At 38.9% G+C, this 14,773-nt stretch overlaps 1 protein-coding gene across 5 annotated transcripts in view; it reads left to right on the top strand.

Moving 5' to 3' along the window:
• Nucleotides 1-2,087, top strand: part of fam49al (family with sequence similarity 49 member A, like) — a 42,086-nt gene extending 39,999 nt beyond the window's left edge. For all 5 annotated transcript variants that reach the window (XM_061741033.1, XM_061741036.1, XM_061741034.1 and 2 more), the window contains 2 exons: nucleotides 120-190; nucleotides 283-2,087. In XM_061741033.1, coding sequence (XP_061597017.1) covers nucleotides 120-190; nucleotides 283-346 — 135 coding nt within the window. In that variant the 3' untranslated portion in view covers nucleotides 347-2,087. The remainder of the gene's footprint in view (nucleotides 1-119; nucleotides 191-282) is intronic.
• Nucleotides 2,088-14,773: the final 12,686 nt, after the last annotated feature.

Genomic DNA, 14,773 nt, shown 5'->3' with positions numbered 1-14,773 from the left:
ATCTTTTACTCTGATAAAGGTGTTTATCTGAGTGTTTTTGGCTGCAGCCGGAGATAAGGTTGGTCTGAGGCAGCTGACCTTTACCTGCTGTGCTCTAACATTGTCTCTGTGGCTGGCAGATGAAGGGCTGCATCAAAGTGCTGAAAGAGCAACCGTCCAACAGCGTGGAGGGACTTCTGAACGCACTGAGGTGTGTATAGATGGAGTGAAGTAGGTATACAGAGGAAATGCATGAGAGAATCTGTAAAAGCCTTCTTCCTTGTTTCTCTCCTCCTTCGTCAGGTACACAACACGGCATCTAAATGATGACAGCACCTCCAAACAAATCAGAGCCCTGCTGCAATGAAAGAAAGAGGGGAGGGGGAGAAAAGTGGGAGTGCACTGGAAGGAGGAGGCGAGAAGTCGGAGACGAGGAAACAAACCTGTTTGTTTACAGCAAACAAAATAAATAATTTCCAGGCGAAGAGTGACCTGATGATAACAAGAAGAGGAATTTAATTATATATATTGTCAGCTGTTCTTCATTCTGTCTCTCATTTTGTAAAGTAAGAAAAGAGAAAAAAAGCCTGAAAAGAAGATATAGATATATATTAAAGAAGCGAAACACAAGCAGCAGATTAAGAGTAGGTAGGATACAGGAGGAAGCTATGTTGGAAAATGTTAAGGTCAGAACCAAAATGTACAAAAAAAGGGTACATGTTCCAGCAGTAGTCTGACAAGTATTTTTGCACACACTTTGAAAACAAATGCCATCTCCTTTCCCTCTGAAATCTGACCCTAAACCAGTTCCCTGAACCCTTCTCAATCCTCCCTGTCTCACACACACATTCAGCTGAGGCCGTTGAGGCTGCACAGACGGCGGCGTTGCCTCTCAGTCTGAGCCCACTGGTCGGGTGAGTCACGAAGCAATGTGATGGACCAAGTCCGGAGATTTGCTTCCACCTGCGTCACTTCTTTTTTACATCGGTGCAGCTGGGAGACAGGATGAAAGGAAAGGAGTGGCTTTTTTTTAGGAAGCCTCTGTTTTTACCCTGACTTCTTCATTGCTCTCCATCTTCCCACTCATCCACCCATCCACTTGATTTGTGGTTTTTCCTTGGCACAACAACGCAAAGATCCACCCATGCAGTCTGCCCTGACGTCATAGTTCCAGCACAAAACCTATGTAAGATGCCTGGCTTTACTTGAACAGTGTCCTACTTTTTTGCATCTGTCTCTCTCCATGGTGCTGATTTGGTTAAGATTTCTAGTTTCTTAGATACCATTTGGCTGTTGCCAAAAGCAAGAAGGAAGGAAAAAATCATCAATCATTTTTTTTCTTTTCTTTTCTTTTCTCAAATGCTGCATCAACTCAGCTATCAGCTACTCTCTGTTTTCAGATAAGTCCAAAAACAGGGACAAAGGTCCAAAAGAGGCATTGTGGGACACTACAGCAACCTTTACTTGTTCACCCAGTGCCAAAGCCCAGTAGATCATGCTCTTTTTACTTTATCAAGCAAGTGTACAAGGGTTCTTTTAAGTTCTGTATCACTGATCATTTTTTAGTATATGCGAGGTCAAGAAACTATGAATTGACACATGAGAGCAGTCGGGCGGAGACACGGGCAGTTTAAGAGATATCTGAGAGTCCTAATGCATGAGCCTTCTCTCAACTACATGGTCTGCTTGGATCCTCAAGGAAAAAAAACACAACCACCATCATTCAAGGATACCTTTTTTTTTGAGCAGGAGACTGATTAAGTCATAAAACTTAAATAAAAAATCAAAAAGGAGATTACAAAGAAGTGCTGTACCTTGGATGTCTATAGACCTTAGCCTAAGTTAATTTGGTCTTATAATATATTTTCTATACAGGGGTATGTGCACAAACATATTCTGTATAAATACATAGATGGCATGCTGTAAAAGTTCTGACGGAAGTGTGTAAATAAGGTGTTTTTATTCATTTTTAATCGTTCAGTGATGCTGAAATTGGGTATGTGTCGTCTCTCAGAATTCCCATGCGTTTGGCTTGGACCATCGGACTTGCTGTAGTCATAGGTTTCAGAAATTCAGCTTCATTATGGCAAATGAACCAGAGGGAGGGGAGGGACGCCGAGGGGGGACGGGGCAGGGGCTGTCCATTTGCTTGTTATTTTGTATATTTTGTGCAACAATAAACTTGTCATTTATTACATTCAACTCCTGATGTTCTGTCTGTTCATGAGTCGTTCCAATAACTAATGTGTCTCACCTGGGACAGGTACACTCTGTCTCTCTTTTGCTCCCTTTGAATTATCATTAATGACAGCCAACAGAACCCAGAATTATGGATTTATTTTCTGTTTTTGAATGCGAAAAAAAGCTTCAACAAAACTCACAGCCCCACTGTTCAAGAGCTTATTCCAAGTCTGATGTCACACCTGCAGAATGCTGCCTATGTAATCTGTTGCCGAGCAGAAGTGGGCAGCTAACCAACCCCATAAAACAAACAAATACATTTGCTTTTTCTTTTAGCCTAAATTAAAAGACACATTTTAAAGAAACAACTCCATTTCAGTTTTCCACCTGTCCCAATTCAATAAAAGACAGCTACAGAGACTACTTCAGCTAAGGTAGTGTGTTGTTGACAGTAGCATGCATGTCCTCCGAGGTAAAAACGTAATAAGTCAGAGGAAGCTAGTCCCATGATTTACTTCAGAGCTGCATGCCTTAACGCAGACTTTAAGAGAGCTTGAGGGATTATGATGTTCCACTAAGATAGAAAATGTTACAAGAGACTGTAACATGTAGACGGCAGTTCTTCACAAGTCTAGAGAGGCTTGTTAACATTAAATGAAGAAAGAAAGTAAGAAAAACTCCAGGTTTCGTTTCAGTACTGTTGCCAAGCTGACTAAAAAGCCTGACTCTGTTGAGCTATTTATTTCTTTATCTCTCATTAGTGATGACTTCAAGACCTTTTTCAGGAATAAGATTGTTTCCATAAGAGATAAAACCGTAGCACCCCTGTTACTGCTCCTCTGATGTGTTGTTGAATAGAGCAGCTTTGGACTGTCTAAACCAGGGGTGTCAAATGTGGCCCGAGAGAGGTTTCCAACACAAAAAAACGAAATGTTAATTTACTAAAAAGGAAGGCATAAATAATTGCCATGAATCGCAGCATATCCGATAGTATATTTCTTCTACAAATCCATCATTATTCCACAAATAGAGCAGTTTTCGACATTTGTTTTGTTTTCTAGAATGCATTTGCCGATTTTATTTTTTTGTAGACGGTCGTTTATTTTTATTAACTGACTACTATTATATATTTTCGCAGGAAAAATATCACTGCTAAAAAAGATGATAGAAGATATTTATTCGGAGAATTTCAGTTTTGAACACGAGGATAGTGACAAAGTAAAACAGTCAAAAAAGAAGTGCTGACTTTTTCGGGACACTGGCATAAATATCCGCGCCAATTTTTAAAAATGAATACACTTAATTGTACTGGAAAAATCACAAAGAAACACTCTCGGATGTAATAAGAAAGATTTTGCTTTTAATTAAATTTCCTATAAAAAGCTAATTAACTAAACTGATATTGGATTACATAACAATAGTAAAAAAAAAAAAGAATTAGAGAAAACATTTTCCGCACCGTTTTGGTATTTTGAGCGTGCGGCCCGCGAGAAAGAAATTGGTCAAATCCGGCCCGCAAAGCAAAATGAGTTTGACACCCTTGGTTCTAAACTGTCAGGAATAATCACGTTATTGAACCAATCAACAAGTCTCTTAATTGCCATTCCAACCAGAGTTTTCAAGCAGATTTTTCCCTGAAATTATAATTTCTTGTTGGATGTAATCAGTCAGTCTTTATCATGCTATATCATTATTAAGGTCACTGCCATCAAACATCTACTTAAAATAAACCTAGTCCTGATGGCTCAGTTGTGGATTAGTGATTATAATTGTTACCTCACAGCAAGAAGGTTCCTGGATTGACTCAGTCCCAGGCCTGGCAGGAATATACAGGACTGTCTCAGAAAATTAGAATATTGTGATTTTCTGTAATGCAATTACAAAAACAAAAATGTCATACATTCTGGATTCATTACAAATCAACTGAAATATTGCAAGCCTTTTATTATTTTAATATTGCTGATCATGGTTTACAGCTTAAGAAAACTCAAATATCCTATCTCAAAAAATTAGAATATTCTGGGAATCTTAATCTTAAACTGTAAACCATAATCAGCAATAATAAAATAATAAAAGGCTTGCAATATTTAATTTTTTTTTTTTTTTATAGAAACTTTATTGAAAGGTCAGACGTTACAATTAGTGAAAACACATTCAGGTGTTCCCAGGGCAGGTAGTAATGTACATGTCCAATTACAACAGTAATAATAAACAACAATTAAAAAAATGTAGTATATATAATGACGTCATTAATAGAAAAGACTACAACAGCTGAGTGAATTGAGCATGACGAATAAAACAGCATTAGAAATCCAGAAAGAGTAACAAGGGAACATAAAACTGACCCTAATGTGACATATTTTAAAATGCTTTAACCTAAAGTGCAACAGACTGAATAAAATAAATAATAAACAGACATAATGAAATAAAAGGAACTTATATAAATACGTAATTAAATTAGTAAAGTAATAAAACTAGTAAGGAAAAAAGCTTTTATAAGGGGGAATTCAGACTGATTTTATTCAATTCAGTAGGGAAAATTCTTTAAGAGATCTGCAATATTTCAGTTGATTTGTAATGAATCCAGAATGTATGACATTTTTGCTTTTTTAATTGCTATACAGAAAATAAAGAACTTTATCACAATATTCTAATTTTCTGAGACAGTCCTGTATACTCTCCTCTGGCTTGTGTGGGTTTTCTACGGGTACTCCGGTTTCCCCCCACAGTACAATAACATGCTTGTTAGGTTGATTGACAATCAGTCGGTCTATATATTTGTGGTCAGTCCTGCGATGGACTGGTGATGTGTCTATCCCTGCCTTTTGCCAGCAGATCCCCCGTGACCCTGTGCAGGTAAGTATAAAAAATGTATGAGTTTCAATGAGGACTCAGATTGCATCAGAGTATGGAAATAGTGGTGGTGAAGGTCACAAATGATCTCCTCATGTCCTCAGACAAAAGACATGTACTGTTAAGCTGCATTTAATACATGTTTTGTTCTTTTGTTTTTTTAAGTCTTGAACGTGTTGTTGGTGTTAAAGAAACCACATTAGTTTGGTTTGAGTCATACAAGCATGCACTCATTTTTTGGTACTCTTCCATTTAAGAATAAACATTATACAGTGGTCATTAAAATAAGTTGCAACTGGCAAAAATAATAATAATTTACTAACACTTGACTAAAGAAAAACTAATGTTGCTTTTAAACTGTGGTTTAACAGATTTTTTTTTTTAAAGAAGAAAATAAAGAGTGAAAGTGGTCAAGGACCTCAACTTAATACACTTTTGTTTGACAACCTTTTGAGGCAATAAAATTATTTCTGTAACTCTCAGTGAGACTTCTGCACCAGGTATTTTCTGTCAACTCATGAACAAACTCCTCCAGCTGATTCAGGTTTGAAGGACGTCTTCTCCAGACTGTGTTTCAGCTCCTTTAACACAGTGGTTCTCCAATGGGGGTATGCGTACCCCTGGGGGCACGTGAAGGCACTCCAGGGGGTACGTGAGATTTTAAAATATACATATATTTAAAAAGTAACATCCATGCAAAAATCCTTTAAAAATAAATATTTCATAAATAATTGAGGAAAATATAAGTCTAAATTCAGAAAATGAATTTTATCTTCAGGAGTAGGCTATTCAACTTATTATCCTAAAACTGCAGAGTATCCCCCACACCAGGATGGTTCCACCTACAGTAACCTGTCAAATGCCACCTGGCTTCACCTGTCAATCACTTGGACCAACGATGGAGTCGTGGTTGAAGCATAGCAGCAATATTTTTATGTTTAATAAATCAGTTACTGATGGCACAGTGCTCTGTTTTAGGTCCTTTTTTTTTACAACCAAAAGTGTTTTGCGCTGGTTAGGGGGTACTTGGCTGAAAAAATATTTCACAGGGGGTACATCACTGAAAAAAGGTTGAGGACCACTGCTTTAACACATGTTCAACAGGATGTGGTGTTTGAAGCTGTTTGTTATGGGTCTTTACAGCTGGAGGACCCATGACCTGCAACTGAGACCTATATTTCTGGCATTTTGATCCAGAAACCCTCGATAGTCTTGAGATTTCATTGTATCTTGCACAGATTCAACAACACCCTTTGCCAGTTGCAGAAACACAGTCCCAGAGCATAACTGAGAACTCCTTCAGGTTTAACAGTGGCTACAATGTTGTCTGTTGAATGCTTCATTTTTACGTCTGCAAACATAGAGCTGATGTGACTTGCCAAAAATCAAAGATTCTCCCAGAACTTTGTGGCTTGTGAGTATGTGTGTTGATGATACATTCCAGCAATGTCTTTTGTATGATTTGCATTCATCAGAAAAGTCCTCCTCAATTGTTTTCCATTGAATCAACTTTGGCTCAAACAATGATGGATGGTGCAATCTGATTAACATTGACTTTTGAATTTGTCTTGATTTTCTTTGAAAGTCGTTCTGGTATCCTTGGCAACCACCCTTATTATCCGTTTGGTTCAATTTATTGTAAATTTTTCCCTTTTTCAGTAATTCTTCAGGGTGGTTAACCATGGACCCATGTGAATGGGGCCTTTTCATCATATACCAAGGTGTTCCACAGGGTTCTGTACTTGTCTCGTTACTTTTTACTCTATATATGCTTCCATCAGGTGCTATTATCTGAATGGCATAAATACATCAAAGATGACTGCTAATTTTCATTTAGGTTGTTGTCTTTGGACCTGGGTATTTTAGAAATAGACTGTCCACTAATTAAATGACTAGATAGCATCCCTACTACTACTGTCAGGACCTTGGAGTTATTTAATTATTCATGAATATTAACCAAGTTTTGTCCTTCAAATCACATATTAAACAGGTTTCTAAAATGTGCTAGTTTTTCATGAAATTGTAAAAATAAGGGAAATCCTATCCCAGAGTGATGCAGAAATACTATTCAATGCATTTATTTTGGACTACTGCAATTCCTTGTTAGTAGAATTCTCTTTAAATGGTTTTTGAACCATGTATCCAGCTGATCCAAAATGTTGCAGCAAGAGTTGTGATGAGAATTATCAATACTTCTCCACTCTGCTTCACTCCGTTGGCATTACTGTTTAATTCAGGACAGAATTTGAAATTCTTCCCCTAGCTCCTAGCTCCCTTTTATCTTAAGGAGCATGTAGCTCCAGATCATCCCCGTAGAGGATTTCAGTGAAGTAACATCAGAGCCTTCAGTTTTCAGGCTCCTCTCTTCTGGAAACGGCTTCTTGTGAATGTTTGGGAAGCAGGCACTCTTTCACTCTTTATAACTTAAATATTAGGCTTAAAATGTTTCTTTTTGATAAAGCCTGTAGTCAAAAATAAAATCATTGATGACGCGTGTGTTCTTCTTGTTTGTACTGCCTATATATTTATTATTGTATCACGTTACTATCAGTCAAAATATATGAACACACTACCCAAGTCTGGTTCCCCTGGAGATTTTTCAAATGTTTTCTTATAATAGAAGATATTATTTATCAGTCTAACCGCTGTGCAAAGCGATCTCCTACTGTAGCAAGCACTTGTTCACCACAAGGGGGTAGCAAAGGATCATTCTGAGGGAGAGCATAATCTATACAAATTACAGTAAACTGATCTGTAACCTCAAATAACCTTCTACTTGTTGATCTAGTCAGATGAGGTTTTATTTAACCCAGACACCTGTGCTAACAATGATGAAGTAATAATTCCCTTTATACTCCAGATAAGCTGTAAAGCTTAGTATTTAACTTATTTCTAAAGGTACAATTTCATCATTTGTTTAAGGTCTTCAATGTCAGCATGTTATAAGACTAAAAGTATATTTAACTGATGTATAAACTGCAGGCATGTCGTGGGCTTGGCCTTATTGGTCCATCGGATTGTGCCATACAGAGCAAGTGCTGGAAGGTGTAAAGTAGGGCAGGGGGACACAGGAGGGCTGGCAGGAGTTAAATATGGAAAAGAGAGCAGCAGGCTGGTTCTTTGTCATCTTATTAAATAAAACCAGTGCGTCAAGTTTGAAGGCCGATGTCAAATAAATCCACGAGACACATCTTGTACACAGAAGTCTATTTTGCCCGTATATGATGATGACAAGTATCCACGGGCCTGGCGTTGTGCCCTAACTGACATGCAGTAAATAAGGAACCAGTGTCTCAGTTTACTTCCCTAATGGCATGCGTTCAAATTCAGAGAAGCAATAACACGACAGTTACTTGGATAATATGATGTACAAAACAACAGACAGCTACATAAGATGTGCAGGGGTGAACTGCAGCTGTGTGCATGGAGTGGCTTTGTCTTTTCAACTCTTTCATACTTAAAATGGTCTTTTCATGAAAATAATAATCATTAAAAAAAAACCTCTTTCAAGTAAAATGTTCAAGTAAAATTTCATCGAAGATTCTAACTGTTTTGACGTGACTACAGCATCTAACACTGCCACAAAAGAGCCAATTACTTTTGTGTGACTAAAGTTATGAAACAATAAATAACTTCAAGGATGTGAAACTGTTCTGCTCTCTTCTTCAAACACTCAAAAGTTATCACAAATCAATCTGAAATTCACCTGACATGTTTTGCAAATGTCCCTCGTATTTATTTGCGTCCACTGCCTTCCCTTCCCCTTCCCGCCACAGAGGCCGGGCTCAGCCCACGCCGATCAACCGTTAACTGCTCCGCGGAGGAGACTCTTTATCAGGCAAATAGAGTGAGATATGTTTTCAGCAGTTTCCCGCCACCGGCTTCCCTTGCCGCCTTTCACAGAGCTTCGACTTGGCACACACAACAAGTGCTTTTTGTCTCCCTGTCACACAACCAACTAATCAGCACCACTCCCGACATGCTTCATATCAGTTACAGTCGTTTGCCAAATGTAAATCACCCCGAGTGGCATTCAGGCCAGCCACCAACTGTTGTACCGGACCAAATGTGCAGAGCAGAGTGTTTACACGTGGGTTTGTGTGAGTACACTCTCGTATGACAGGATTAAAGATTCAAAACAAGAGATCAGAAACACATTAATACTTGGAAATGTTAACCGTTAACTCCACCCTGTTTCTGCATAATGGTCCTGATGTCTTGATCTCCTCTGAATTTACCTCAAAGTACACAAGACTACTTGATATGTGCATGTCCACAACCCATCAGCCTTCAGGAAAAATAACTAAACAAACAAACTTAATAATTTTTTCTTTTAGGTTGACTATTTTTACACCAATCCAGGGACAGCGGATGCAAAATAGCCTTTTTGGCTAATTCTGGCACATTTTACATTTGTTTAAATGTGTTATTAATGTGCATTGTCCCTGTTATCTAAAACTTTATAAGAACAACAAAAAAGATCTGGTATTTTGTGTTGCATTGCACGTGACTTTGAATCATTGTTTTGACATATAACAACAGAACTGAGTCACTTGAAGCAAAAGTGTAAAAAAAAAAAAACTGAACTCTAAATGATGCACAAGTAATATGAAGAAATATTAGAAAAATGAACTAATAAATCAAATTAATAAAAAAATACCGCTGTAAAATAGTTCTTTACACAGGTTTCAATACCTGAGGCTTGCTAAGGCTCGTTTTATTTTCACACATTCTCACGATGGAAAAATGTGCACCTGCAGCAGGTTCTTCTCAGTAATTGTGCTTTCATGCCTGTCTTCACAGGTGTGAGTACATAGATGAGGGTAATCTAAGTAAGTACTGAGTACTTAGGTAATGATGTTGTAATGTGTACTGTGTGCTCGTTGGTGGGCATGCCAGCATGTGAACGGGCCTCGTGGTCAGTGGGAGCTTGGACACCTGCTTCATACCGACGTTTCCCAGGAATCGGCCCGAGCAGCTTGAAGCCGCATGTGCGCTCACTGGATAAATGTACACATGGAAAGTGCAGGGGGAGTATCTAAAACATCTGAGGGAGGCGTAAGTAGCCGGACTGAACCTACCAGTCTGTTAGGAATGCTAAACCATCATATAAGAGGGGCAGTAAAATGTGCTGAAGAGGGTACGTGAGTGCACACGTGTGTCCACAGGCGCTTCGGCCGGTATATTTGCCGTCTAATGTTACTGTGGGTTGCGTAACATGCTTTAAACATGAGGCAGCCACGTGCTGTTGCACACATACACAGGTAACGGCACATCTGTATGGAATATCTGTAAAAGGAGTGCCAACATTTGAAGAATGATTGCATCGTTACCAAACACACAGAGCACTTTTAATTGATGGAATGAAGAAAGAGTCCAAAGTTTCAATAGATACCTGCACATTTACATTAGATTTAATGACTGCCATCTCCCCAAAAGATGTGCTGGTTTTCTTTGCACAATCAGGTTCTTTTTGTGCCTCTGTTTCTTTAAAAGGAACGTCTTATTGAAGTTTCTGTCCCAAATTTCCATGTCTTCCTTGCTCTACCTTTTAGGATTTCCCTTTTAAAACATTCCCATAGTTTTTTTATACTTGTTCCATTCTTTAGACGCACATGACTGTTAACCAACATCTTTAGGCATGTTTTGTGTTGACGTGTCCTCTTGAAGGCATGTTAAAACCCTTGCCGTGGTGTCAGCTGTCAGCTCTCTTCAATGCCGGTTATCCAGGTCCAACAGCACATTAGTTCTGCAAGCACTCTCTCCAACTCCAGGCTTATTTGCGTCTTCAGACCTAAGCAGGTATTTGAGAAATGCAAATTGCACACTGATGTAATCCCAGTTACATTTTTCTGATTTATTATCCATAGTCAGAATGTTCACCTGTCAAAACAAAAGTATAGTCATATACTTATAGCCCATATTTTCTTAGAAAGTGAAACGGCCTATTTTGTGCAGAGAATCTTTTTGAAGTTGATCTCTGTCACAGGGTGCGTCCACAAGTATTAATGAACTGACTGCTCTCACCTTACTGGTAATCTTACTGGAGTGACAGTTAAATGAAACTGCAGACAAGTCCATTGTTTTCACACATCAAACACTGAAAAAAATGTCGGGACTTGAAAATAGTTGTAAATAGCTCCAAAGCTGACATATTTACTTGCTGGATTAACTAAGGATGAACTGCCCCTTCGACACATACATACTTACAAAAACACCACCCCAGTTATCCTACCCAGGATCAAAGTTAATGATCCAAATGCAGTGGTGGTTGTGTTGCTTCTCCAGCTGTCCATCCAGCAGATGTTTTGCATGATCATGAATCCATTTTTGGTTGGTCTTTCTGCTTTTATTTCTGTAAATTCAATGTTAAGTCATTTTTAATTTTAATTCTTTGTGCTAATTCTGTCACTTTGTAGTCATTTTTTTTATTTTGTCTTTGTGGTTATTTTCCCCCACAGACTGGTTGTTTAACAACTCATTCATAGATTTTTTTGGGGATACATGTCATATTCTTTTATGAGACTTCTGGGCATATGTTTACTTGTATATAGCAGACTAATCAGTTGGTATAAAATAGAGTTTATATATGTTTATTTAATTTTATGGCGAAGTGAGCAGATCAAACATGAGACTGCGTAACTCTTGAGTATAGTGCATATAATATAAGAATAACACATTCTTTTATCATGATAAAACAGAGTTGCTTATTTATATCACCTAACTTAATTCCAGTTTTTGACCCAAGCTTTAGCTTGTAGGAGTATTCTTACTTCACAGAGGAGCAGAGGTGGTAGTAACGAGTTACATTTACTCCGTTACATTTACTTGAGTAAGTTTTGGGAAATTTTGCACTTTTAGGAGTAGTTTTGAATCACTATACTTTTTACTTGAGTAGATTTGTGAAGAAGAAACTGTTACTCTTACTCCGCTACATTAGGCTACGTTGAGCTGTTACTTTTCTTTTATCCCTTTTATCCGCGTACGCATCAATCTCATGACATCACTGAGTGATTCTTTGGGAAAAATGCTTGTTTTTGCATGTTTTGTCACATTTACACAGACTCAAACACACACAGAGTTTCTATGAGTTCATGGGCTTGTTCTAGTTCTGCCTGGTTAAAAAAGAAAAGTACAAAGGCTTGAAATTTTTTGCTACTTGTGCTTAATTTATTTTTTTATTCTGCTATTATATTATTTATTTTATTATTTATTAAAGTACTTGAATTTACTTTTTACACTTTTTTTGATTATTTTAATTTAAGCTATTTTTTATTATTTTTAATTAATTTTATTATTTTATTGATTTAATTTGCCTGGAGATGATTATTTTGTACTTTTGTCTGTTTGAATGGTTGTGTTAAAAAAATGAATCAGACGTTACTCAACAGTTACTCAGTACTTGAGTAGTTTTTTCACCAAGTACTTTTTTACTTTTACTCAAGTAATTATTTGGATGACTACTTTTTACTTCTACTTGAGTCATATTATTCTGAAGTAACAGTACTTTTACTTGAGTACAATTTTTGGCTACTCTACCCAGCACTGCAGAGGAGTAATTGACTCGTTTCCACTCTGGCAGTGAAACAGTTAAGAGCTGGCAGTGGGCGGCGCAGGCCCCGCCCACTCCCAGCTCATTTGCATATCGGGCGGGAAGCGGTGGCGCTTTGTTGCTGCTAAGCTCAGCCAAAACCCCACCCACCAACCGCCGCACTGGCGGGAAAAGCCAGCACCGTCGCCGACACTAGTGTGTACGTGTGTGTACGTGTGTGTGTGTGTGTGTGTGTGTGTGTGTGTGTGTGTGTGTGTGTGTGTGTGTGTGTGTGTGTGCAGACCCAGCTGCATGCAGACACACTCTGTCTCCCAAACTGAGCACTGCAGAGAGTGTACATTACTCTCTGGGCGGTGTTTAAGTAACCATGAAGACTTTCACACAGCAGGCAGTTACACAACCGTTAGTCCTGGCTTTTACGAGGGAGCAGCACACCCATTTTCTACCTGGGGAAGGTTAAAAAAAATTTAGAAAAAAGGGAACAGGAAGAGAAATGAGGGAAGTGATTTATTACTGATGAAGGTAACAGGGACAGGAGAGATGCATCTTTTCTGCCAAAACGTGTGAGGACTGGGACAGTTATGTAGCTGGCCCCTCGCACATGCGGCTTGTTCTAAAATAAGCACACAACATACAATACTTGATGATAGAGTTTATGACTTAAGTGCTCCGAGCTGCTGCTATGGGAAAGAGTTCACCGGGTTGCTGGAAAAACAGGAAGGCATGCTCTGCTCTGGATTGGGAATGCAACAGAAAAAGGGAGGGGAGAGTGGGGATCGGGCAGCCCCCACATTACATAACCAGGCAAGACATGCGCAGCAGAGATGGAGAGACAGACTTTAGGCAGCCCTGCGCTCTCTGGCTGCACCCATGACACTCTCAACGCCGAGCGCATCGCTCCTCGTCCTCCTGCTGCATCCTGGAGTACGAGCGGCACTGCAGGACCAGACAGACCAAATGAGCTGCATGAACTCACTGAACCTCGTCCGTCCCTGCAAGATACACACACTTGCATGAATAAGTGATGGTCTGCGCCTGGCTCAGGCGGCATGCATCACACTGAAACGTTACAAAACACCTTAGCTGGATTCTGACTGAATTAGGAGCAGCACACTCATAACTCCTTGTGCATGTCTACTGGCTAATATGTAAGTGTGTGTGTGTGTTTAATCCATAATACGTTCAGGTACGAGCACGACTCTAGGGTGCCTGTTCCGCAAAGTGATGCTGATCTGTTGCAGTGTGTTTGGAATCAAACTGGTGGCAGAAAACATGACAATATGAACTCGTCCCATGAGACCTGCTGTGTTGTTTTATCACTCAGTCATTCAAGAGCCAAAGGTGACAGAAAAACAATGACCTTGAATTCACTTCAGACTGCATCAAATAGTCTCCAGTCATGACTGGCAGCCTGATACTTCACCTTCAGCCCATCTTAATGGCTCTTAAAAATGATGCACACCCTCCACCAAGTCCTTCACATTCCACATAGCGAGATAACAGCCCTGTGTGGTGTCTAGAAAATATTCACCCTTCTGCATTATCGCTTAACATGCCCTGCATTCGCAGAAGCACAAGTGGCGCTTCTTGTGAATCGGTTGTCAACAACGTCGCTCGTCTATCTGATTAGCGGCATGCACGTCTGTCTGTGCGAGTTAGGTGCGTGAGTATTTATTTATTTATTTTTTGTCTAGCCAGGGCCAGATGGCAGAGAATGTTTAGTCAAATGGGATTAGAGATTAGGATTAAGTGGACTTTGAATTACCTAAACACCCAGTCACTGGATGACACACTACTACAGTGGAGCTCTGGGGTGAAGAGGCCCTGTGAGTGCAGACTCTGTTACAACACCAACAGGGAAATTCCCAAAGAAAAACAATGAATATTAAGGTCGGAATTACAGTTTCTTCACATTTATCCTAATGAATCAAATCCTTAAAGAAATAGATGACCATTTTGGCAACAAATATTTCCTTATTTTTATATTAAATTATATTTATATTATATTTACCTTTCAAATGTATAGACAGTTTTCAATCTTACAAACATTACCGGAGTCACATTATTGTGATAAACGTCTCGTTTTCACTGCTTAGAAACAATGAAAAAAAGCGAATGCAGTCATGTAGAAAATGTGGGCCAACAATGTTTCTGAACAATCTTACTTTTTGCAATGTTGGTGGTGCGTTTCTGCTCCCCTTATCTGCC

The sequence above is a fragment of the Cololabis saira genome, chromosome 15 (assembly GCF_033807715.1).
Source record: "Cololabis saira isolate AMF1-May2022 chromosome 15, fColSai1.1, whole genome shotgun sequence".
NCBI lineage: Eukaryota > Metazoa > Chordata > Actinopteri > Beloniformes > Belonidae > Cololabis > Cololabis saira.
This window is presented reverse-complemented; position numbering and strand designations above follow the sequence as displayed.